At 41.8% G+C, this 27,405-nt stretch overlaps 1 protein-coding gene across 9 annotated transcripts in view; it reads left to right on the forward strand.

Annotated features, from left to right (window-relative positions):
• LOC144013315 (myelin transcription factor 1-like) overlaps window positions 1–27,405 on the forward strand; it is a 108,416-nt gene that overhangs the window by 64,910 nt on the left and 16,101 nt on the right. For 4 of the 9 annotated variants that reach the window (XM_077511988.1, XM_077511989.1, XM_077511991.1 and 1 more), the window contains exons 4-9: window positions 10,224–10,333; window positions 15,773–15,827; window positions 18,285–18,315; window positions 20,508–20,570; window positions 23,340–23,695; window positions 24,716–25,774. In XM_077511988.1, the coding sequence (XP_077368114.1) occupies window positions 10,224–10,333; window positions 15,773–15,827; window positions 18,285–18,315; window positions 20,508–20,570; window positions 23,340–23,695; window positions 24,716–25,774 (1,674 nt within the window). Of the gene's footprint in view, window positions 1–748; window positions 883–3,439; window positions 3,481–3,516; window positions 3,818–4,146; window positions 4,170–10,223; window positions 10,334–15,772; window positions 15,828–18,284; window positions 18,316–20,507; window positions 20,571–23,339; window positions 23,696–24,715; window positions 25,775–27,405 lie in introns of those variants that run through there. The other 5 variants (XM_077511993.1, XM_077511996.1, XM_077511994.1 and 2 more) reach the window with 4 other exon arrangements.

The following is a 27,405-nucleotide window of genomic DNA, read 5'->3' on the forward strand; positions in this document are numbered from 1 at the left end:
GCAAGCAATGGGAGAGCTCATTATCTGGCCGACCATCTGCTATTGGGAGGGAGGAACTGTCTGTCTGTCCCAGACACGCACACACACGCACACATGCACATTGTGAAAAAGCCCCGAGTTAGAGTGAAAATGTTCTTCTAACTTCCCCAAATTAGCTGTACATCTGCTATGTGTAGCTCCTTGTGGCCTAAAGAGTGGAGTCAAGGCACACTGGGAAAAAAAAATGTAACTTGCAAATTAATAAGCACAAAAATATGGTCATATAATTTTAAATGACACTATGTTGTATTATAAATATGATTAAAGTGAAGCACGGAGTTGTGGCATTTTTCTTGGGTGCAAATATATTATTATAGCCTACATATCCTTTCCTCAACTTTTTGCTGAGATAATCTTCTTTTATGATTTTTGCCCCCCACATCAGACGTAAAAAGCAAAAGGAAATGAGATGTCAGTGCCGGTTGTGTGTATTAATGCTTTTAAATCAGTTTGCTGAGGGAGCTTCGTGTGACTGTGAGAAGTTGTCGGCCACAGCAGATGCTCTTTGTTGCAGTGCATTGTTGTTGAAAGCTGAGACTTTTTGTTTTTTTTTTGGCGAGGGGGGGGGGGGGGTGATGACGATGATGATGTGGTGGTGGGGGGGGGGTTTACTCGGCCTTGGGCCAGCTCCGGGCAGTAGAAGAGCACGGCGCCTCGCTATTGGCTCCCCGTAGCTGTCAATCACCTTCTCCCCGCCCCCTCACGTCATGGCAAGTTGAAGTAAAGTTTGAGCAAGTTTGCGTCGACCAAGTAAAAAAAAGTTGACGGCGGCACTTGACGCTCGCCGCACACGACAAGCAGACGGAATGGCCGCGAAGATGAAGCTGTGTCGCACTTTTCTAGGTATCGTATCAATAACTTTATATTCACTCTAACTGCCAACATTTCAAAGCGACAATGGCAAACGTCTGTGTGTGCGTGTATTGTAACTCTTTCATTTGAAAGGCAGCTGTGTGTTATTTTTGTTTTTGTTTTTGCCCGCTTCAGTAAAGTAGGGTAGAACACATCTTTTATGTTTTGTGAGAACGTTTCCAACAAGTGAGACGTTTTATGAACGGATGCCGGTCGTTGGAGGATTACGACATTAGCGAGTTCTACGTCATCGCCCGTTGTAAAAAGTTTGGCGTCAACAGATGCCAATAACGGACATATAGTTTTCAAAATAAACTTTACTCCGTCTACTTGTCTCGACGTGTCCGGGACAAAAGAGAGTTGATCCCCCTGGGGGACTTTGTGGTCCTGGTACCATGGGGACAATGCCAAGCTGCGAGCTGATTAGAAACTTTTTTTTTTTTTTTTTTTTTTTTTCTTGCGTTAGTCTGTCGGCTTGTTCCATCTGTCGAGGGCCCACAGGGGCCTCCCGGGTCCCAACCTTACTTCTCAGTTCAGCTGCTGCCCCATGTAATATTTATGCACAATATCGCCACCATACAACTTCATTCAAAAGTGTTAGGAGGCCTGGCTGTGCCATCTGCACTCACAACTCTGCGACATTAAATTACCATAAAGTAAGACTACTTTGAAGTTTTTTTCCTAATGTTGCTGCCGAATTATAAGACACTGAGGCAACCGTCAAAGCGGAACAAGTCAATATTGTAACTGCTATACTTTTATTTTTGTTTAGTAGTTTTTCAAAAATATGAATAGTATTTTTTTTATGTCATTCTATTTAAAAGAACGCAACATCTTAAGTGATTATTTTTAAGTTATGCTTTAAATCAATGTTTTTTTTAACCTACTTCATCGACTTCCAAACTTGATCAACTTTATTTAAAAACAAATATTATGTAGCCCTGCGATTGGCTGGCAGCCAGTCCAGGGTGTCCCCCGCCTACTGCCCAGAGCCAGCTGAGATAGGCTCCAGCACCCTCCGCGACCCTTGTGAGGACTAAGCGGTCAAGAAAATGGACGGATGGATGGATATTATGTAGCCTACTTTAGCATACTGGTGAAAAATAATTAATCTCAACACAACAGAAATGTATCTATTATTATGATTACTTTTGCAACGGATCAGGGTGAAATGTAAGTTAATCTACAGCTCAGCTGCTGTCTCAGCTGCCAACATATCATGAAATGACATGAAACGACGAAGGAGACTTTGAAATTAGCACCAACAATAATGTTGTATCTACTCATCAAGCCTATTGTTGCGCCTAATGAAGGAAAAGACAAAAAGCCTTTGTTGCCTCCACAATAAACTTGTGTAAGTGATTGTTGCTGCTCTGAGAGCTGTCCAGGGTTCTGTTTCTCACATGCAAAAAACTCTTTGGAGCTCTCCACAGTACAGAGAAATGACTTTTAAAGCTGGTGGTATGTACTTAACTGTCACTTCCTCACCAGACCTAACTTTGCACATGGCCTCCTCCCTTGTTCCACTCAGCTGGATCAAGGCCCAAGGTTTTTCTTAAACCCCCCACCCATCCCCATCATCCCCCAATCCCCCCCCGCCCGCCTTGTTTATTCGATTGTCGCCCCTGTTGTTGTGTGAGTCCCTTCTCCGACGCCAGGCAGCCGCGGTCTGAAATCATACTGATGCGACGCGCGCGCCCGGTGATTGATTTCAGCTCCAATGCATAACAATGGGATTGCACAAAAAAGAGCCTGCTGCAAGGAGATAAGAATTTAATAGAATTTCTGAAAGCTGAAGGTTGGGCTTTTTGAATATTCCCTGCGTGCGTGGCGTGGAGACGGCAGATAAAGAATGGCATTTGTGGGGACTATTCTCAAATGGCTTGTAATGAATGGTTGTCATTTCCACTAATGGTTTCAAAACAGCAAAGGGGAAAAAAACAAACATTTGGGAGTGACTCCAAGTAACACTAAGAGGCTACTTGGAGTTGGCTTTTTTTTTTCCCCCCCTCAGTAAAACGATCAACAAATCTGTGACAGTGATCGCACTTGCTTGAATCATCTTTAAAACTCTCATCTTTTGAACGTCTTTGACATTGGACGATGTCAGTTGTAGTAACTCCATCTTTTCTGAATCCGAGAAGGAAAACAAATGCCCCTTGAATGAAATATTGGACCGTACCACTTTCAGGCACAGGGAGGAAAAGGTTTGCTATGTGCTATGACTTAACTCTGAGATGCTTGCTGTGACTAATATAGAGGGACACGTTTTTGGCCTTTTCAATATGTGCATAAGATTCAAATGCACTTTTTCTAGTTTGAAATCGTCAGCTTTGTCGACTCAGATGATGCATGTGTTCGGAGGGGGGGGAGTCAGCGAAAGGGGGGCGTGTTCATGTACCAGAGAGTGCGTCGTGAGGGGTGTGTGGCGTAAGGGAGTGTGATGGGGGCGGGGTGGGGGTCCTCAAGCCCTGCCCATGTGATGCTCGAGGTTTTACTACAGCTTCCGTGATGTCATGGCAAAGGGCGGAGGGAGGAGAATGGGGGTGGCGGAGGGGAGGAGGGGATACAATGGCTCATGAGGGAAAGGTAAGTCAATATTAGGTTTTTTTTTTTTGGTTTTTTTTTTTCCTTCTCGCTGACAAAGGCAAATGAAGCCATGTTTTTGCTTACAAACAAGTAACATCCCTCACGCCTCGATCCGGAGCCGCCAGCCGGTGCTGCGTGTGACCGAGGCCGCTTTTATGCTTCCTCTCCATCCTTTACTTACCACATCTGGACCTTTGGACCGGGATATAAAAATCTTTTCTTTTTTTTTTTTTTTAAACTATCACTCGGATGTTATTGTCGTTTTCAAGCGAACTTCTTCATCTTGCAACTATTAAAAAACACAGAGGAGGCAGCGACGCAATATTATTGATTCCAGGTAACGAACTGCTTTGGAGGTTTTTAATGCGTGTATACTTTTGCATACGTATCAATTAGTCATTCGTCTTCACACTCATTTATTCAAACTTACTCATATTTAGAGCGTAGGAAGGAAACTACCAGTGTTTTGATAACAGTACACAACTATGGCGCGTCGATCCACTTCTTGTAGTACGTCAGCGTGGCTTGTGTGTGTCAGCGTGCAAGTGCGCGTGTAGTACTTGCCCTCCACTAATGCTCTTTTTTTTTTTTCTTCTTCTTTTTTTTTTACGGAGGTGCATCTTCCACTCTGTCCTCTAGCTTCACCTTTTTTTTGGGGGCATTTTCCGCGAACGTGCATCCGTTTTGCTGTACGTTACATCGCCCGACGAACCGCGAATACGTGCTAGCCGCATATTTGTGTTGTTCCTATAGTGCAAAGTGTGCAATCTGATGTGCGGAGTTTTGGTGTTAAATGCTCGCTGTTGTTGCGATGCGAGAGATGGATGGATGGATGGATGGATGGATGGATGGAACGATGGATGGAGCGTGTTAAAGAGGGAGGGGTTGGCCATTTGATCCTCTGCAGCAAAAAAAAAAAAAAAAGCAGCGATGCTCTTTTCAAATGTCAGCCGTCTTTAATGGTGTGCACATTTGTCCCCCGAAAAGTCGAGCCTAGAAATAACCACCTCTATTGGGGAAATATACACGTTGTGTCGTGATTTTTCTTTTTTAGACGAGCGTGTTGTCGGACTGTGCGTAATGTAGACTTGTGTTGTGTGTTTTTTTTTTTTCCATGCACTCACAATCCCCCCCCTCCTCTTTGCTTTGCTTACATGGCCACGTAATGTGTGTGTGCGTGTGCGTAACTCGTTCTGTCAATGCACCTGCGTCCTAAGATGGAGGAAAGAGATGAGGGATGATGACGAGGATGATGATGATGATGATGAAGAAGCGCACTACACTCGATCTTTTTCTTTAAAAAAAAATAAATAAATTGTAGTTGGCTGCACATTCGACTTGATTTCCAAGAAAATACTTTTGGAAAGTTTTGCTGTTATTTTGTGCTAATGGCTTAGCATGTCAAGGTTTTAGTAGGGAGTAGCAGCATGCGAAGTGAACTCACTTTCATCCTGCCTTCAAAGTATCCACACTTGAAAACAATTCAAGGCTGAAGTGCAATTTTCTGCGGGTCTTTTAACGTGTATTGTGCTTATTGCTTCCCTGATTTGATGTGATGATGACCACTTTTCGTTTTGTTTGTTGTCCTCTGCTTTCTTTTTCCTGCGAATTGTAGCCCAGTTTCAAAGGATTACAGAATTAGGTTATTGGTGCCTTATGCTGTCACTGGAGACTATCGAGCCCGCTTGCAGCTCCGGCCGTGCTCACCTCTGTGTTTTTAGTTACCTTAGTGGCGAAGCTTTCTATTTATTAGGGACTGAATAGCCCGTGGCGAGGACAGCAGGTGCCGGAGGAGAGAGCGTAATAAACGTGTTGGAGGAGCAGCTGGGGCCAAATTGCACCCTCGTCATTCAAAGCCTATCAAAAATCTAAGCTATACAAGCAAAGGTCAGGGTCCTGCGGGCTTTCAAGGGAGAGCAGACATTTCAAATGACAGGCTTGGAAATAATGAATTTCGTGCCCCGTGTTGAAAAATGGGGGGGGGGGGGAAGCAAAAGGATTTCTGGCCAAAACAATGCCAAACATACAGTCTTGTGACACCACAAAACTGTGCAGTGCCAGTGCCCGGTTTCATTTGATAAGCGGCGGTGACACTTTTGTTGTTCCTCAGATGCTGAGGTCAGGGTGGCCCTCAGGGGAGCTTCTCCAAAAGCTGCTGCTTCGCTCTCCTGCATCGCTTTCCCGCTGTCCCATAACCAAGCATTTGTCCTGATACCAGCCTTTTAAACTGCTCTCTTTACATACTTTCTAACCAATGAGTCTCTTATTAACTGAAGAATTTTCAGATGTGGCAACTCGGCTCTTTTTTTGTGTGTGTGTGTGTAATTTTAATCTTTCTTCCTCCACAACTTTTGATTTGTGATTCCCTTTCTGCTTCATTGACGCTCTAATCACATTGTATCGCGACTAAATCCTTCTTTACGGGAGCAGGAGTGTACAGCTGGCTTGGCCCTGTATGTACACTTAATACTGTTACAGTCAGCCCACTCTGGTATTTAATCTAACTATGGATTTAGGGCTCTTTGCTTCATTGTCCCAATACTGTAAGCTGCGAGTAATGGTATTACCCTTGCATAAACTTTGTTTTGAGGTAATATGCAAAATTTTGCATTTACAAATGTAATAAGGCCCAGTTTTGATTGACAACTGTAGATATGGCTGTGTAATTGCTTGTTATTGTGTTTGGCGTACCACGACACAGTAAATTTTGTAGAATAAATTTGACTATAAACAGAGTCTATTTGGTCCCACTTTAAACAGAATAAAATTCGCACTTGGAAGAGACTAAAATATTCAGAGTAAATTTCACTCAAAGTATTTTTACTGCGTACTATTTTATTTAAAAAAAAAAGTCACTCAAGGGTTGAGGAACAAACCCACAACTTCAGTTTGGGAGACAGACAATCTACTCCCTGAAACATGCTCCGACTGTGTCTTAGTATATCACTCATGTCAGCTGGAATCTTCATGCCTCCAAACTCTTTTGGTTATTATCAAACAGTAGAAGTGGCATAGCTCAGGTGGTAGAGTGGCAGTCTCCCAAATTGAAGGTTATGAGGTGTAACTATTTTTTTTTTTATTAAAATAAACTAGTAAAATGTACTCAAAAATAACTTTACAAGGTGTGACGGGATAGGCCAATTCTCTCGTGCACATTAAAAATACTTTGAGTAAAATTTACTCTGAATGTTTTACTCTCTTCCAAGTTTAAAATTTACTCTGTTTAAAATAAAATATACTCTACAAAATTTACTGTATACGCTGCATCATAAAAGTGTTTCGAACATTTAGTCCCCCAATGTCCTAAGATAAACAAAGCAAAATAAATCAAACTCCCCTCAGCATGATGCAATGCTACAATTCCAAACAATCAAAATAGTGAACATTATCATCATGAAAAAGAATATGCGGTTGTGCCTGATGAAATGTCTCGGTAGCGCTTACGTCCGTAAAATAGGAATGAAACGAATCGCAAGCTTTCAAATGAAGCATATTTTCCGTAGGATCAGATTATTTTAATCCATTCACTGCGCGTGAAAGCGTCACTCCGATATTCCCGCGCCCTTTTTTGCGTCCGATTAAGCAAAGCAACCCCAGTGAAAAACTAATTGTCTCATGCACCTTCAAGTTTTACTGTGAAATAATGAGCAGTGAGTCTTTTAGGTGGGAATCAGCAGTATAGGATCAAAGAATATATCATATACAGCAGGGGTGTCCAAACTTTTTCATTTGAGGGCCACATACAGAAAATCAGAAGGACGCAAGGGCCACATAATGTTATGAAGAGAAATTGTGTTTAGTCCTAAAAATTGTACAAATAATTTATGTGTGTTTTTGCATATTTAGAAAAATGGTACAGTGTATATAAACCAAAACCAATTTATTTGTAATGTGGCAGCAGGGTTATTATAGTTTTGGAATTTTTCATTTTAGTTTTTATTGTTTTTTTTTTGTTTTTTTAATTTAGTTAGTTTTAATTAGTTTTCAGGGTGGTTCTGTTAGTTATTTATTAGTTTTAGTTCTTTATTAAATGCTTAGTTTTAGTTTAGTTAGTTTCAGTATTAGTTTGAGTTTTTTAAATTTTTGTAAATGTGTATTACTTGTGCACAATATAAAAAAAAATACCATGGGTGCAACGTCATTATTCCGGTTTATATCAAAATAAATCTACTACAAATCACATTTAAAATTATCCCCATAGGCTCATTAAATTAATTACCAAAGACTAAAACGAAGGTCATTTTTGCTATAATTATAGTTAGTTTCATTTTCAGTTAGTTTTGTAAACATAAAATGTAGTTTCAGTTAATTTTCTTTTTTTTAAAAAAGCATCTTCGTTTTTATTTTATTTCCTGAACGAAATTGTAGTTTTGAATTGTATTTTTTTCGTTAGTTTTGGTTAACTAAAATAAACTTTAATGGCACCTGTTTTTCGACACCCTCCCTTCTTACTTTGACCATCGCCAAACATTTTTGTTTTTAGTTTATTTGAACTGAGTCAAATGCCATTTTTAGCATATGTCGCGGGCCACTAAAAAATGGACGGCGGGCCGCAAATGGCCCCCCGGGCCGTTTTTTGGACACCATTGATATACAGCATATACTGGATGAGAGTGTAGGGAAGCCTATTTAGCTTCCTTTTTATGATTAAATGTGGAATTTGAGAACGAGAGATCAGGTCAGGACCTCTCAGTTCTTCGAATCTCGGTTGGTGGTTTGCACTACAGCTTCAACTAACAGTACATATAAGGGATGGGTGAGTATCGATAGGTATTGGTGCCGATACCAGCCTTATTTTAAGGCATCGATACTTGCGATGTGCCAGTTTTACGATCAGGAACAAGAAATTAGAAGAACAGAAAATTGCCGTTAACTCTTTTACTGCCACATGTCATGTTTCATTGTAATTTCATACACCGGCAGCCCATTGAAAAGAGATACAATGCTGACATCTGCTAGCCATAGTTAGTGAGTGTTTTCGATTCCACAACCCATTGACCAGGCAGCGCTGCACTTAAGACGTTGCACTGTCCATTGATTAAAAAAAATACCAAAAACATAGTTGACGTTAGGGATGTCACGATAAGGGCAATATCGTGATATCTTGATATGAAAACTGCCACAATATCGTCGTCGTCATGCTCACAATATTTAAAAGGAACACATTTGTTTAAAAAAAAAGTCAGGCTGATTTCCATTTGTGCAGTTCTAGCACCCTCTAGTGGCTAGTTTATTAGTGCAATTTAATTTCCATGAGGGATGTTTTGGCCTTCTATGTTTAAAATCGATGCTAATTGTCAGATGAAGGGGAACTTAATTTGCTTGTGAAGCGATCAATGTGTGCTTGCATTAGCAAGTAAGTGCCTCAATATTGTTATTTGCGATTGTAGGTGGTTTATATGCATTGCTGTTATGTACAAAAGCACAATATTGTGCTTTTTTTTTTTTAGTATGAGCTCTTTTTTTTTTTTTTTTACAATATTGTGATATTTTTTTAAATATCGCCAATGCCCCCACAATATCGTGATAATTATCGTATCGTGACCTTCATATCGTGATAATATCGTATCGTGATGTTTGGATATCGTTATATCCCTAGTTGACGTCATTTAAAGTTTATGGCGGCATACATTGATTTTACTAATCGTTAGGGCTGCACAATATATTGAAAAAATATCGATATCGTGATATTGGCCCTTGCAATATGTATATCGCAAAGGCACGCAATAAGTTTTATATGGAATTTTATGCTTTTTATGTGAATTTGGCCAGTCAGATGCTAACGAAGATGCATCAACATTCAATAGTTGAAAATGATCAAGACATAATTACAATTAATTAACTAAGATTACATGAAGGTTGCTTATTTTGCCCCATGAAAAATATTTTTCTTTCATTAGGTAATAAAAATGTAATTTCTTGAGGTACATGTTAAATATCGCAATAATATCGATATCGCTATGTTCAGCAAGTATATCGCATATTGCATGTTTTTCCAATATCGTGCAGCCCTACTAATCGTTATGAAACGTTTTTGGCGGTCAAGAGTTAATTTTGTGCAATTTTATGGAAAATGCTAAATATATTTTTTTTGTGGGGGGCAGTTTTAAGCATCAAAAAGTACTGGTGGTTTTGGTGACTACTCGAGTTGGGTACTCGTACTGGTATCGGTCAAAAACCAAAAAAAAGTGGTATCAAACATCCTTATTCTTTATTCATCACATTTGGTTTCACTTCACCTCATTGTTGCGGTAAAGCAAGGCAACATCTGTTACAGTATAAGAAGAATCTGGTGGGGATTTGGAATCGACTTCAAGTTTCTCTTGGGTGATCAGGCCAATGAAGTGAAGAGCTATTACCTTAATGAAAAAACGGGGGAGGAAAAAAAAAAAAGCTTGATTTATGGCTGATTCATTATTTACTGACCATTCATTCCTTGCATCCTCCCCCCTTTCTCTTATACAGGCACCCTGAAAAGCTCGATAAAAATGCGCAAATTTGATTGATTCTATTAGTAGACTGACAGAGACCACAGCTGGGGCACTTAACCATGTACGTCGCGTGTGTGCGTGTGTGTTCATTAGTTAGTGGTGTGTACTAGAAGCTTGAGTACCATCACCCCACCCCCATAACCTTGTATTCTTTAACCACACCCCTCCTCAAACAAACCACTGGTACAGATCATGTGGGGAAAAAAAACAACATATCTCTTGTCACCGACCACCATCTCGTCCTCACACTAGAAAATGAATTTCGGGGTGAGCTGGTGAACCAGCGGTGGACACGAGGCAGCGAGAGGACCAGCAGCCGCTGTCAGGCCTCCCTGAGAGCGCAGAGCCGTCGACCAATCATGGTGAGTGACAAGCCCCTGCAGCATCAAATATCCCCCTGGACACCCACCACACCCACCACCACCACTCAAGAGTTACCCGCACTTCATTCTGCTTCCTGGGCATTTCCTAGCTCAGCGGGGACGTCAAGAAAAAGGGGGGGGGGGGGGTGACATGTAAGAAGGGGGGGGGGGGGGGTGTTGGGTGAGGGAGGGGTCAGATGATGGCAGGTTGAAAACATAATCAAATGTCCCGCTCCGGCCCCGCCCTGCCCGCTGCTCTCCGCTCTTGCCCGCTTCAGCTTAGCTGAGTTTAGTTAAGCTCAGCGCTTTTTTTTTTTTTTTTTTTTTTTGCCTCTGCTGAGTTTAACTTTCTACTCCAGCATTTTTTTTTTATTGTACTGAAACACAACAAAAAAGGAACTCAAAAAGGATGGCCTCGAGCTCCCCACACTTGATATCAGCAGAAACGAATATTCCAACCTAACTTCTCTTCGCGATCATTTTGAGGTTATTTCATCGAGCAGAAAACAGCTGGCCTCTTTTATTTTCTCGCCCCGTTCGTCTCAACTGAGGGCGACGCACAACAAAGAGATTGAGGGGGGGCCGAGGGGGAGAAGGAAAGAGAGATGAGTAAGGGGGAGGGGGGGGAGTAAGGACAAGGAGGAGGATGCGAGAGGGAGTGGGCTGTTCCCCCATGGGCCCAGTAAAAGTAGTTTGGCTCCCCCCCTGATGGCTCAGGTTCATCTAAGAAGATGACGTTTATTGATTTGGTTTGATTTCTGCTGCTGGGGGTCGCCGAGGAAAGCGAGAGGGCGAAAGAGAGAGAAAGGTGCTACTCTTATCATCTCTGTATGGCATCTGTCACAGAACATTCTCATCAGAACTGGAGTAGAGATGCTGTGGTCAGAACTGGGATGCCATCAGGATCAGGTGCAGATTCAAATGTATTTAAATTTATTTTTTGTCAAAAGCTTGGCCTTGGCAAGTGAGCAGTAAATTAAAAAAAAAAAAAAACTAGTGATGCACGATAATATCGGTGGCCGATAATAGTGTTGTTCCGATACCGTTTTTTGGCCCTTGATACCGATTCCGATACCCAGTATCGGCCGATATCGATACTTAAGATTTTTTTTTTCCTCAACATGAAAAAGCTGTCCTGCCATTGGTTCAGAGCATTCAAGGGCCAATAGGATATCTTAGATCGGCATGCAGTGAACATTAGTGTTGTTCCGATACCGTTTTTTGGCCCCCGATACCGATACCCAGCTTTGCAATATCGGCCGATACCGATACTATATCGATACTTAAGATTTTTTTTTTTCCTCAACATGAAAAAGCTGTCCTGCTATTGGTTCAGAGCATTCAAGGGCCAATAGGATATCTTATATCGGCATGCAGTGAACATGTCACATACCAGTGAATGTCTTGCACGAGCAAGACACAAGATGCTGCATCCAAAATCTTATATTAGTGTTGCAATTAATGGTATCGGCATGTTACTTGTGAGTACTTACCGATACCGATACCACTGTTTTAATGCAGTATCGGCGCCTCTGCCGATACCAGTATCGGTATCGGAACAACACTAGCCGATAATTATCAGCACTTATCGAACATTTTGACGTCAAACAGATGAACCAGATAATAGAGAAATCTGCCGATAATTATCGGCAATTTGATTTCATACAGATAAACCAGATAATAAAGAAATCCATCAATAATTATAGACATGTCACGTTGGTCCATCTGTTGTGGTTGTGGATCATATCAATAAAATTCAGCTTCATGGTGCTTTACATACAGTGAAACATTGTGCAAAGTTTATACAACTTTTCAATGTATTTGTTAGACTTATAGTAGCACTTGAAAGCATATTTGTATTCAAATTAATTTTGCAAACAATTATCGGCTTACTTATCGGTTAACAAAATCGGTACCTCTAAATTATTGGTTTATCGGTATCGGTTGAAAATAGCATTATCGTGCATCCCTAAAGAAAAAAAAAAAATACACTGACCTCCAAATTTAAATGATTTCCTTCCTTCTACTTACTAAGTAGGTTTTATTTGTTAACATTATTTGTATACAGATACATACGGTACATATGTGCTCTATCAGTTTTTAGTATTGCAATTTTATTTGTTTCAAATTACAGTATTACAAAACATATTTAATCTTATGCTTTTGTATTTCATTTCAGTTTCTCAATGTTAGGATGTGAGAAATCAGTTTTACTGCCTCGTAATTATGCATATGAGGCCCATTAGGAAAACCCACTTCGATTAGTAATATGGCTCCTTGGGTAATTAAAGGCCACTAGTTTAGCCTTGGCGGAGGTCCGCTCTTTTGCGCTCGCGCTCCCGCGACTAGCGAAAGACAGACTTGCGCCTCCTCCTGCCGCTCGACTGCTCTCTCGGATGCGAATTGCTAAAATGAAACTGTGGAAGGTCTTGCCGTGTGCCAATCCAACATGGAGGCCGCCCGCCGTGGTTCAGTGTGAAGCATCCCTCTAATTGGCAGCTGCTGCCCGCAGGTCATTTTTTGGTGATGTCAGTCTTCCGTCACCAGTTGCATTTGCCGTAATATCTCTCTCTCACTCTTGTAAACCTAAAAAATGAATGAAAGAGTCATTAATTTGAGCCAAGAGACGAAGGGTGACCTTCTCTCTGAAGTCATTGCCCCCAGCGAGACATTTACATGGAGCTGTGACAGTGTCGAGCAAAGCCCTCCTACACAAAAAAAAGTAATTGAGAATGTGCAACGCAGCCTGTAGGGATGAGCTGTGAATTCCACCTTGTGCGTTTTATTCTTCTTCCTCCACACTATTCCACATTACATTTCACAGTTGTTGAAGTCGCGCGTGACGTTCACGCTTGCGAGTGTCACACTCGGATTCCATATTCTCTCCTTCCCCTCCTACTCTCTTTTTTTATGCATGAGATTTTGATCATTCGGCGCACAAGGGGTCTCGCTTAAAAGACAAGGTAAAAAAGGACAAGTTTTGAACCTGCATTAGAAGCGGCCCCTTTCAAAGAGATTATGAAAATCAGGTGAAGGCCTGCCTTGCTGCGTTTGGATCCACTCACGATGACTTTTGTGCACATACAAATTTAATGAGTTGGAATTGAGAAAAAGGGACAGGAAGAAGGGAAGAACTCGGATGCGCTTACCAATTTAAATGTGCGTAGCTATGGTTACGCAAACATGAAAGCGCTCGGCGCCCTTTCCTGATGACTGATCGGTATGAGCAGCAGCCATCGGAAGAAAGGGGGGCAAAATAGATGAAAATGTTGCGTATTTATGCACGCGTGTGCCATTAAAACAGTGCTTCAAATAGTGCCCCCCCCCCAACCACCCACCCACCCCCGATGGGGGGGCACGAGTCTCCATCAAGAGGGGCGCGCTTGACCTCGGGGAACATGCTTTTTTCTTTTTTTATTTTGATGGGGGGTTTTTTTTAGAATAAAATGCAATTGGACCTCCACTACATTAGGGGGCAGTGGCGCCCTCAGTATTGGCAGAGTGTGCGCAGGGAGCATTCGCTCGGTGGTGTGGGGGTTTTGTTTGCACTGAGCATGTGCGCTTTGCACACAGCAAAAAAACAAAACAAAATCAGCACAAATTATTTTATATATTTTTGTTTTGCAGGTTAAAGTTTTTTTTTTTTTTTAAATAATGTGCTCCTGAGTTAATGTTGGTGATCACTTTGAATGCATTATTATTCCTTAAATTTATGTAATTTTATTTTTCCGTATCATATGGTTTGACATGGTCAGTCAGTCAAAAAATGTTTATAGTTTAATTAAGGATTTAATTTTATTTTTGAATTTCAGATCTTTTCTCTTACAGTTACTAAAGCTATTCTTTGTTGTAAGTTGGTCCATATTTCTTTCTTTTTTTATTCTCTTTTACATTATTAAGGATACAGCGTTATGCAGAGGTGTGCTTATAAGAATTTTATAGACAAATGATACTTTATTGTCGCGGGGGGGGGGGGGGGGGGTGTTTTCTTCTTACTGGGGGGGGGCATGACAGAAAATAATTGAGAAGCACTGCATTAAAACAACATGCATGTTCAGACAAAGACCTTCTCTTTTGCTCATTTAAATTGTTTACATCTATAGCCGTCCACCTACTTTGGTTTGGTCTGTACAGTCTAACATTTAATTCATCTGCTTTTAAACTCCAGCGAATTGATTGGCTGCGTACGCCGAACGTCCCATTTGTGTGAGGGAGCGCACGCGCGCGTTCATAGAAACACTCCACGCGCTGCACTCGTATCCACTCAGCTCCTCCTTGCAAGTGGGGCACTAAAAAAAAAAAAAAAAAAAAAAAAAGAGTCGAGCGCTTTCTTCGGGCCGGGCTACAAAGCTGCGGCTTGTTGCACGACTTTCAGCGCCGACAGCACCTGATCTAATAAGTGGCAGAAAGCGGTAGCGGGCCAAGGCTGTGGAGGGGAGGGGCGTTGTCCGTCTTGCACCTGTACCTCCGGCCTGACACGAAAGACTAATGAATGAAGCGTACCCACCGGGGTGAACAACAGCATGCTTCATCTTCTTCTCATCCCTCCTTCTCTCCTTCTTTTCATAACGAGCAGGAAAGGGTCTTTGCCAAAAACCGAGAGGGAAAAGGGGGGGGAACTAAGAGGAGAAACGGGGCCTTGTGTTCGAACCCCACCGCGGCGTTTGCCAACTTGATGAGCGAGCGAACACAAAGCAGTTAAGTGCCCGGGTAAAGGAGGGGCTTAGGGTGGGCTGTTGTGCGCGAGCGCCACGGGAGCTAAGGAACAAGGCGAGGGAAAGAAGGAGGTAAACCCGTGATAAAATTAAAGTCCAGTAATCAAAGCTAAAAGCTCCATTGTGACTAAAAAGCATCTGATAGCTTGAGAGTGCGGCACCGAGGAGGCGTGGCCATCGTCAGAGTGGCGCGCGTGTGTGTGTGCCGGAGCCGGTGGTTAACACCTGCTCTTTTGTGGCTTAAAAGCCGAGCCGCAACTAAGCAATGCTCACGGTGTCTCCACGCACACACACATACACGCAATTTGGCTCCATAGAAGTTTTCGGCTTTTAGAGGCCTGTATGATTTTTTATATTTTTTTTGCCTCATTATTATGATGTTGAAAGTTCTGATTTCTGACGCTTGCTCTCACGATTGGTTGTGGCCCCTGTGCAGCCAGGGTCTTACTGCCGCCACTGCAAATTACAGGTGCTTGTAATGGAGGGTGTGAAAGGGGAGGAGTTTTTAAAATGAGCTATGGGCTCCCACTCCAAATGTCCACCACACTTGTCTCACTATTCATACAATAAGAAGGCACATTGGTTTATCTCGACCCCCACGTCCATCTGCCACAATCCTATCCAGTTCAAGGAAAGACTTATTGAAATGATGACTTCTCATCTTCTTTTTTTTTCATTGAGCAATTGATTGACTCTTGTTGTCCCCCCCTTCTCTGTCTCTCAGATGAGTGTAGAAAGTGATGACAAGCGAACTCGCACTCGGTCCAAGGGAATCAGAGGTGAGCATCGTTTTTCGTTTGTTGGGTCAGGTGATGTTTGTTTGCATGAAAACATGAAAATGTTCAGCGTCGTGTTTTAGACTTTACAATTAAGACTGCACTTTTTTTTATGGAGGACCAAAACTGCCAAAATTCGAAATAAATAAATGACTAAATAACTAGATAAATAAATGACGAAATAAATAATTGTCTCAAAAAATAAATAAATGTCTAAATAAATAAATATATGTCTAAATAAATGACTAAAAGTGAAAATACAAACGGATTTATTTCCATTTATTTTTAATTTTGTAGATAGAATTTTCGAATGATATATATTTTTTCATATTCATTTTTATTTTCACTTGTAGACATTTATTTATGTATTTATTTAGTCATTTATTTAATTTGAATTTTGGCACTTTTAGTCCTCCATACACTTTGCCCTGGGCCCAAAAAATAGCACCTTAGGTCTGAACCTAAATGGCTTCCACTTGTGTGGAGTTTTGCACTCTGCTTGAGTGTTTTTTTTTTCTGCTTTCTCCTTCAGTCTACAAACATTAAATTGGCAACTGGCAATCAGTTCATTTTGAAATTTCAACAGCTCCGAGGCTTTTCCGCTATTTGCGAACAGACCAAGTAAAGAAGCCTTTCACTGGGTTGTGGTCCGCTTCCATATGGAATGCATTCTTGTTGAAAGTAAAAAGTGAAAGATTGACTGCTTTTAAATGTTTTGAAGCAATGTGGCTGAGCTGCAGTTCAGATTCATCGCGACTGAATGACGAAAGACGGAGAAACTGCGATGCCTCGTGCACGCGCACGCACGCGCGCGCACGCACACGGTGCAGTTAGTGTGTCTCAGTGTATCCTGATACAGTATGTGGGGTATTTTTGACATGTGATTAATGCATGAGATATTGGAGCCCCGGCTCAATTCTCCAGGGTTGTATTGTTTTCTTATTTGCGCCAAATGAAAATAGAATATTTCTCCAAACTCATTCTGTTGCTAAAGTCCCAATCGATGGCGTCAGTGACGTGCGTGCTGATGGGCAGCGGCTGCTTCCTCGAGTTGTGTTTTCAAAGGCAATTACGTCAAGTAATTGGAAAACAGTGCTTTTTTTTTGTTGTTGTCATCATTAGTGCTGTTTTGATTGGAATTTAATTTCTCTACTTATATCATCTACAATTATTTCTAGGGATGTTCGATACCACCTTTTTTTCAGACCGATACCGATACCAGTTGCCAATATCCCCATTACATAAAATTGCCCCCACCGCCCCAAAAAATTGACAATTTTTTTTTAAAGACCTATAAATCCCAATACAGTATTTTTCCTTAAAGATGCATGAAATTAATGGCAATTTTTTATTCCCCTAATTTCTAATTTTGAGTTCCTGATTGTAAAACGGCACTAGAGGGGACCACCGTCACAAGTACCGATACCTTAAACCAGGGGTGCCCAAACTTTTTCCTCTGAGGGCCACAAACAGAAAAATAGAAAGCTGCAAGGGCCACTTTGATTTTATTTTTTTTTTAGTTATTTATTAACACATTCATTGCCAGACAGCAAAAAAAATGCATCATTTGACGTCTTTTTCCGTCAATGGCAGTGAATGAGTGAAACATGGTAAAAATCAATGAAACAATTATAAATTGTTGATATAATGTACAGTTACTTATTGAAAACTGCTAACAGTCATGAGGCAAATAGTGACCCCTGTGTGCCACAGCAGCTGATCCCAACTTGACATTCTGAACCACAAGAACAATCGGTCGTCAACTGCACACACTTAACAACCATTAATGTGATGTTTTCACTTTTTTTTTTCATTAATAATTAACCATTAATTAATGTGATGTTTTCACAAATTGGACGTTGACACTAAGAAACAAGTGGATGAAACTATTTTTATTTCTGGAACTGAATTATTAGCTGCAAATTTGTGTCTTTGCGTAGCTAGAAATGTTTAATCCACCTTTTTTTTTTTTTTTTTTTTTTTTTTTTTTTTTTTTTTTTAAATAAACAGCATTGAAATACTATTTTTAGTATTTGCCGCGGGCCGCCAAAAAATGTATGGCGGGCCGCAAATGGCCCCCGGGCCGTAGTTTGGACACCCCTGCCTTAAACTAAGGCTGGTATCAGCACCGATACCCATACCTGGTATTGGTACTTGACCATCCCTAATTTTTTTTTTTTATATATATATTGCATATGATTGTCACCATTTTTTTTTCCTGTTTGCTTCTACTTATGTTTGTTTTTATTCTTTCTTATGTCAGATACGGAACGTGTGTGCGTGTTTAGATGTGAACTTGAAAGCGTGTGTATCTTTTTTCCCTCAGCACCGTGTAAGCGCGTATGCGGAAGGCTCGTGGGATTCGTATGCATTTGTGATTTATTGATCTGGATTTCTTTTCGCAGCACCGATTTCGGAACATGAGCTCATGTTTGTTTCTGCCCCCCCCCCTTCTTTCAGTTCCTATCGAGCATGTAGGACAAGAGCTGAGGTAAGAAAACACCTTCATCTTCATCTTTCATAAAGTTGTTTTATGTGCATAGCAAAGCACCCTCGGCACTCATAGACACTAACAGTGTTTCTTTATGTAAGTGAAGCTCCCTATCAGTACAGTATTCCTTTTTAAGTTCTTACCTCTCCTCAGCTTGTGCTCAGTTCCTTAAACTGGCTATTGATTTTCTGCAGCATTTTGCTATTTCCTGCTATAAACACAGATGAGATCCAACGCGAGGGGTGTCTGATGTCTGCAACAACGGATGAAGGGTGTGGGAGGAGCTAGGACAGCGGTGTCCAAACTACGGCCCGGGGGGCCATTTGCGGCCCGCCATACATTTTTCAGTGGCCCGGCAACATATGCTAAAAATGGCATTTGACTCAGTTAAGATAAATTAATAAAAACACAAATGTTTGGAGGTGGTCAAAGTACGAAGGGAGGGTGTTGAAAAACACAGGTGACATTAAACGTTATTTTAGTTAACAAAAATTAACGAAATAAACTGAAATTCAAAAAACTATTTTGTTAACGGAATAAAATAAAAATGAAAAAACTAACTATAATTATAGCAAACATGTTCTTCGTTTTAGTCTTTGGTAATTAATTTAATGCATGAGTTGTGGAGATTTCAAATGTGATTTTTAGTTGATTTATTTTGATAAAAAAAACGGAATAATGACGATTGAAAGTATGTCACACAGAGGTGACGTCATCTAGCAGCAGCCAATAGAAAAGCACCTTCAGATCACATCGCTCCCATAGTGTTTTTTAAATATTGCGCACAAGTAATACACATTAAAAAACAAAACAAAAAAACACAAATACTGAAAGTAACTAATTAAAACTAACAAAATTTAAAAAACAAAACTAAATAAAATAAAAACTAAAATGAAAAATTCCAAAACTATAATAACCCTAATGCCATATTACAAATAAATTGGTTTATCTACTGTAGCATTTTTATGAATATGCAAAAGCACAAATAAATTATTTGTACAATTTTTAGGACTCAACACAATTTCTCTTCATAACATTATGTGGCCCTCGCGTCCTTCTGATTTTCTGTATGTGGCCCTCGAATGAAAAAGTTTGGACACCCCTGAGCTAGGACATTGTACCCAGGTCATGTCTTTAGGGGCCGGCCTGTCCATACCCTCTCACGTCTTAATGCTTTCTAAAAGATTTCCAAGTGGACATATTTTGTTGGTCGTCATGGTCACCCCAAGCATTTCTCTGTGCTCAGAACAGCAAAAAGAAATTAAAAATAAGGGCCTCAGTGTAAATGCATTTTTTTTTTAACATGGGAAAATTAACTCACTCACTCCCAGGACATTTTCGCTATTTTACTGGATTTTGACTGATTTTGCAAGGCCCATAGAATATTGTGTCCTATTGCTATAAAAACATGGAATCTACCAAAAGAAAGATTAGAGCTTCTTCATTCATCAGGAATAAAAAAGTATATTTCTATATTTTTCCATTTTGCATCAATTAGCATCAAAATATGGTTAAGTTTCATCATTATTTCAAAATCTGTTTAAAACTACGGGGGAAAGAGCTTTTTGATCTCTTATACTCTGCTGCCATCTGCTGGCCGTTTCTGTAATAACTACCATTGCTTCAAGCATTCTCTTCCGTTCTGCGGCTGCATCAAAGCCAAAGCGTATAAATACATATTTGGGAGCATGGTGATATTTAAAATAGAACGTATTTATACGTTTTTGGGAGTGTTAATAACAAGGATAATTGGAGTAATAAAATGGAATAGGTGGGATGCGTTAATGAGAATTGAAATGAGCCATCCTGAGGGGTCATAGCAACCTCAAGGGTGGGTGAGAGGGACCGAGATGGTTTGTTCGCCAGAGCAGGGGAAATTACAGCAGGTCTCGGGTGATCATTATCGCTCTTGGTAACAGGATATAGGCCAGGCTTGATGTACGACACACAATATTATGTTCTCCCGGCTTGATGCCACCTGCATTCACGCATCACGTGGATAAATATCAGCGGCCAAGTCCACCTTTTTTTTTTTTTTGCATGTGCATCGCTTTGACGCGTGCGCGCGCTTTGCATGCCTTTGTTTTTTGAGAGGGGAGTTTTGCTGTCATTGTTTTTTTTTTTTTTTTTTGCTCGATAACTCCAATGCAACCATGTCTTAAACATCTCTACCCTCCATCCATCCCATCCAGCTGCCCCACCCCTGGATGCAATGGCTCCGGCCATATCAGTGGGAGATACTCACGACACAGAAGGTAGGGCAGATGAAAGAAGCTCTGTCTGTCCTTCTTTGTCCGTTTGTCCTCGTCATCGCTAACCCATCGCATCTTGCTGTCTTGGGAGATTTTTTTTCCGTTTTTAAGTTGACATCACAGTTACACTTACTCTATTACATGGCCATGACGGGTCCGTGTACTTTTCGGCCATTCGTTTTTCCTTCTGAAGCAAGGACACGGAAAACGGGAAACAAACCGATTTACGCTTGTTTTGTTTTTTCGATTTATATGAACAAATAACGGGAAACGAGTCGTCTCCCGTTTTTGTTGGAATAAAAATGAAAAACGGAAAACGAGCCTTATCCGATGTTCTATTATGTGTTTATTTAGCACAAATCGGGAAATGAAATGTGGCCATAAACCGTTTTTTCGCAAGCTGGTTTCTCCTTGACCGGAAGCCGTTCATCTTTTGCGGCACGTCACAAACTGCTGCTGCAGTGGAAGCTTGCTGCCCCCTAGTGTCTATTTCGAGGCCTCTGACAGACAATGACCTGAGAACCATCTTCGGACATTTCTCTCCGAAAGTCCTCTTATAGGGCCAAATTGGCTACACAGATGTGTAGCGATTTCACTAGACGTCACGCCGTTATTTTTCATTTCCACTGTCAAGTTGTGATAGCCATCTAAAGCCATGTTTGGAAGTCCCGAAGAATAGGCGCCAACGGGGACCTCGAAATAGACACTAGGGGGCAGCAAGCTGGTACCGCAGCAGCAGCTTGTGACGCGCCGCAAAAGATGAACGGCTTCCGGGTCAAGGAGAAACCAGCTTGCGAAAAAACGGTTGACGGCCACATTTCATTTCCCGATTTGTGCTAAATAAACACATAATAGAACATCGGATAAAGGCCCGTTTCACGTTTTTTATTTTCATTTTTAATACAACAAAAACGGGAGACGACTCGTTTCCCGTTATTTGTTCATATACATCAAAACAAAAGACGGAAATCGGTTTGTTTTCCGTGTCCTTGCTTCAGAAGGAAAAACGAATGCCGGAAAAGTACACGGACCCATGACAGACAACAACTTGATATCATACAATCTCAGAAGTGAAGTAAGGAGAAACATGAGTTGATTTCTGCCCCTCATGGTAGATTCTACACTAATGTACCCCAGGGGGATTTTATTACATACATCATGTATCGCTCCAGGTCGAAGAAGGTTAGATGAAGGTACTAACTATTATACATCTAAAAATAGATTTCTTTTCAAATCTGTGTAGCATGATGAATGAACTAAAAGCATTCTCAATACCAAATGTAAGTAAGAGCCATGCACAAGTATCAAAATGTAGACATAAAACCTTCGTCGAACTCCACAGCATCACTGATGCTGTAAGCCAGACCTGTCCAAACTACGGCCCGGGGGCCATTTGCGGCCCGCCGTCCATTTTTCAGTGGCTCGCGACATATGCTAAAAATGGCGTTTGACTCGGTTCAAATAAAATAAACAAAACGAAAAAATGTTTGGAGATGGTCAAAGGAAGAAGGGAGGGTTATCGAAAAACAGGTGCCATTAAAGGTTATTAACTAAAACTAACTACAATTATAGCAAACACATACTTTGTTTTAGTCTTTGGTAATTAATTTAATTCATGAGCCTTTGGGGATGATTTTAAATGTGATTTGTAGTAGATGTGTTTTGATATAAACCGGAATAATGACGTTTAAAAGTATGTCACAAGGGAAGTGACGTCATCTCGCAGCAGCCAATAGAAAAACACCCAATGATGACGTCGCTCCCATGCTGTTTTTTAAATATTGCGCACAAGTAATATACATTAAAAACAACAACTAATACTAATACTGAAACTAAAACGAAGGACATGTTTGCTCTAATTATAGTTAGTTTTAGTTAATTTTGTAAACATAAAATGTAGTTTCACTTAGTTTTCGTTTTTTAAAAAGCACTTTCGTTTTTATTTTATTTCGGTCACTATTGTTTTTTGAATTTTAGTTTTAGTTTTTTTCATTAGTTTTAGTGAACTAAAATAACCCTCAATGGCACCTGTTTTTCGATACCCTCCCTTCTTACTTTAACCATCTCCAAACTTTTTTGTTTTTATTTTATTTGAACCGAGTCAAATGCCATTTTTAGCACATGTCGCGGGCCACTGAAAAATGGACGGCGGGCCGCAAATGGCCCCCGGGCCGTAGTTTGGACACCTCTGCTTTAAACAAAAAGTTTAGACACCTGTGCAGTTTCAAACCCCGAGGTCGCACTGAATAAATGAGAGTATTATTTTTAGCTGCTGAAGGAGCTTATATACGACGAATCACGGTGAAAAAGAGCACAAACTCTCCAGCAGGTGTGAAAGTGATTTCTTCAGGTTCCATCCAGCTGCGATCCTCTTCACGTGTGACGCTCACTCTCACGAGAGCGGCACAGAGCAGGCGGCTCGCTGGCTTGTGACGCGTCTTTATCGCGCCGCAAGACATGAGCTATCTGTTTACATGTGTAGTCATTCAGCAGGCAATTTCAAATGCACTTTGTTTATGGATCCCCTTCAATCTCACTCGCCGTCTCCCCAGGTGAGAATAAAGGGGGAGGTTATTGGATTTCACCCTCCGTTGCCTCCCCCGCTGCTCCCTCCATACGAGTTGTTCATTAAACGTTTCAGTCAATCGGCTGAGATCGGCTGCCATATTTGGTCGCGAGCGAAAGCATAGCGCCCTCCTCAGGCTCGCTTCATGTGCCTTCAATCATACACAATTGTCGTCTTCTTGCTTTTCCTCTCATCTCTCCTCCCAGCATTCTGGGATGCCCCATAGCCAGAAAGCGTCGAGTTGAGGAGACAGAGGCGGAGCAGGAGCCGGAAACGGAGCGACCGGCTTCCAAAAGGAAGTCCCACCCCTTGAAACTGGCCCTGGATGAGGGCTTCAGCGCGGAAAGCGACGCCAGCAGCGAAGCCGAGGGAGATGGCGAGCGGGACGGCGAGAACGGAAGCGAGGGCAGGGACGACGAGGACGAAATGGACGCGGCCGCAGGGGAAGAGACGATTGTGGGAAACCTGGCACGTGGACAGACAAATGGACAGCGTGAGGAGACACCGAGTCAACAAAAGGAGGAAGAGGAGAGGGAAGAAGCAGCAAATCAGACGGAATTAGGTGAGTCTACTCTTAACTCATTCACTGCCTTTGACAAATATACTTGTCAATTGTATTTTTTAGAGCGGTGCTAAATGGGGGAGAATCTGATTATGCTCCACTGTAAATGTCAAACTTGGAAACAACTTTACTGATGCCCAACCACGGGTAGATGACATCATTGCCCCATTTTATACGAAATAAACACAGTTTCAGAGTCCATGAGAGAAATGGCTGTATTTTGGCAAGCCTACATTTTTCTACTGTCAATCATAAAAGAACGGGAGTCTATTCTGTTATTTGGTAGATTCGGTTTATATATAATTATTGAACGTATTTTGAAATTTTCTCAAATGAATGGCAGTGAATGAGTTTTAAAGGGGAAGTCAACCATAAACATTTCTTCACAATAATATACGTGACCTCACTAGTCTAAACATGACATGAGATTCTCATTAATGTTAATATTTTTGTGGAATGAGTTATGAAGCAAAATCCAGCCATTTTTATCCATCTAAGGGGGCGGCCATTTTGCCACTTGCTGTCGACTGAAGATGACATCAATGACGTCAGGCAATGACCAATCACAGCTCACCTGTTTTCTGAAGCTGAGCTGTGATTGGTTGTTACCTGAGACCTGAGAAAAATTGATGTCATCTTCAGTTGACAGCAAGTGGCAAAATGGCCGCCCCCTGAGATGGATAAAAACGGCTGGATTTTGCTGCAACTCATATTCCACTAACGCAATATTAACCAGAATATCGTATTTAGACCAGTGGGGCTGCATAGAACATATTATTGAAAAAATAAACGGGTTGACTTCCTGTTTAATTCTCAGTTTTCTCCGAATAACAAATTTGATTCCGCTTTAAATAAAATCTGGCTGACATCACTGTCATCATCAGAGGTACTTTTTTTTCCCCTTTAGTTCTCAGAACAAGCTTCTATTCACTTGCAATTCGACCTTTGATGCATTCATTCTATTTATTACGAAATGAAACCGTATTTCATATTGCATTTAAACTGTCTTTGTTTTCACAGAAGAGCGTGTCATCATGGAGTCTCATATGACACCCGAGTGTCAGTCTCCTCCTCCTGAAGAAGCGGCCGACTCTCTCCTCCACCTCGGCCGAGTCCCCGCCAGCAGTAACGACAGCGATGCTCCAACTGTGGCCACCCCGGAGCCTGTTGCTATGGAGACCGAGGGGAATGTCACGGCGGCGGTCGAACGCGGTGAAAAAGTAGACGAGGAACAGGAAGAGGATACGGCCGGGGCGGAGGAAGCCGCAGTCGGCAGAGGTCGAGACGCGCACGAGGAGGCCGAAGGAGCACAGGAGGAGTTGGTGGGCGACCGAGGCGAGCGCGGAACGCCGGCCACGGAGGTCCACCATGAAGCCACGGCGGATGAAGAGGAGGAGACAGCAGAGCCAGCACAACAGAGGGAGGACACACCAGAAGAGGAGGCGAAAGACGAGGAGGCGAATCCTCTTGTGCCGACTGCTGTCCGCACCATCACCAGCACCACAGCAGCTCAGGGACCACACATCAAGACTGAAGACCACAGGGTTAGTCCTCTGGAGGACTACAACACACGTGAGGACTACAGTGAGACAAGAGCGAGTCCACTTGTCAACTACGACACCCACAAACCGCTAAATAACTACAAGGCCCGCCTTCCTTTAAACTACATCGCCCACATGGCCAGTCCGCTCGAGAACTACCCACCAAATCCCCGAGGCGATAACTTTAAAATCCGCAAAGTCTCGCCCCCTGCCTCGCCCGACATCATCGAGGTGCGTTCGGACAAGTCCGACGAGAAAGACTCGCACGACGCGGACGGCGACGACGAGCACGACGACGAGCACGACGACGAGGACAGCCTCTCGCAGCGCTCCACCGTCACGGATGAGTCGGAGATGTTTGACATGACCCGAGGGAACCTGGGCCTGCTCGAGCAAGCCATCGCCCTCAAAGCGGAGCAGGTGAAGCCGGCCGGGCCCCGGGAGCTGCTGGCTGTGCCCGATATGCAGCACCACCGATACTTCACCATGGAAGACAGGCCCAAGCACCTCGAGGTCATCAGAAAGAGCTACTTTAAAGGTAGGATCGGGTGCACGGAACTTTCTTGGACATGAAACTTGTACGTAATTGTGATACTGTGTAATACTGACAAACTTGACCAACTTGCGCCGCTGTGCGAGCGGTCACAGTTGACTTCAACCCTGACCAATGAAAGCAGTTCCTTTCATTCCCTTTAAATGTGTCACACAGAGTATGGCAGGAGCACATTTGTGACGTGACGTGAGCACTGCCGCCCATTAGGGTGATTTTAAAAAGTGTAGCAGAATTTTTCATAGCGATTAATACCCACAGTTCACATATTTATGAATGAAATATGTTCCATGATACCAGCTGTCTACCCTCAACGCTTCTGCCACTTAGTCTGAGCAGGCAAAAGGTTGCCACCAAATTGTCAGTATGCAGCAGACACGTCCACGTCAAAATTCGCCAGTAATAAATTTAATAATAATGCGTATATTTGTGGAAACTGGGGTCAAAAGATGTGCAGAAAAAGTTACTTCCTCTTAAAGATTAAATAGCTCTTAATATGGAAAGAAAAATGCACGGAGCTATCACCGTCTTACAAATGCAATTATGCCATCTAGTGGCAGAAAAATGACCTCAACACAAATAAATATGGCACTCGTTTTTTTTTTTAGTACAGTACATGTTTTTAATTAGAAATTAATTTTATGAATTATTATTTTTATAATTACTGTAACAATGACTAAAAGATGCAGCCATATTTCTATCAATGTAACAGTTTTCCCACTTTTATGTTAAGAATATGAAACTTAGGAAAGAAAATTATTGTACATTTAGAAAAGATATAACATTTGCAGTAAACGATTGAAATCATGCGATTAATTATGATTACAAATTTTAATCGCCTGCCACCCCGAGTTTTATTAGGTGTCAATGCAGTATATGTTGTATTTAAGAACAAATTTAGTGGGGAATGACTCGGAATGACCAAAACTTTTAATCATGGTACCAATGCACCTTCATTCTATTATTATTTTGATTTTGGGTTACTTTTTGTTTTATTTTTTTTTATTATTTTTTTTATCTTAAAAAGTTCAGTCCATATGATCACAAGGCTTTTCTGATACCACCAATCTTGGCTATTACAGAACCATTCATCACTTCAACAAAATGCCCGAGTACACTCGCATTACTGTGTCATGTGCCAGCTGAACTTGAAGCGCGGCAAAGAATCACAAAGCCAGCTTCAGCTCCACAACCCGACTCGACTCTGCTGAGAGAAGAAGACAAGAGCAGGGTTAGGCGAGGCAGAGAGAGAAAGTCAAGGAAAGGCCCAAGCGCAGGTTGCTTGTTTATGGTTGACGGAGGCTTCCGTTTCTCAGTTGGCACGCCGCCCCCTCGTCATGCTCCTCGCACGATCAGCGAGTAGCGTTCTTACATGCCTGCGAGTGTTGCCCTCTCCTTGGCCTCCCCCTCCCTCCCGTGGTGACGTTCGTGTACTGCTCAACCTTAATTAGGGGATGCATGTCTCATTAGCATTCAATTTGAAGGCCAATAGAGCATCGCGCCACACTTTTCTGCTCTTTCATTCCTCCCACGCCGATGCTGCGGTGCCATGCTGCTTTCCTCCGGTAGCAGGAAAGTCAAATGTGAGTTGTTAATTGCGTATATGGTATGTTGCCGAC

Source organism: Festucalex cinctus, chromosome 2, assembly GCF_051991245.1.
Source record: "Festucalex cinctus isolate MCC-2025b chromosome 2, RoL_Fcin_1.0, whole genome shotgun sequence".
Taxonomy (NCBI): domain Eukaryota; kingdom Metazoa; phylum Chordata; class Actinopteri; order Syngnathiformes; family Syngnathidae; genus Festucalex; species Festucalex cinctus.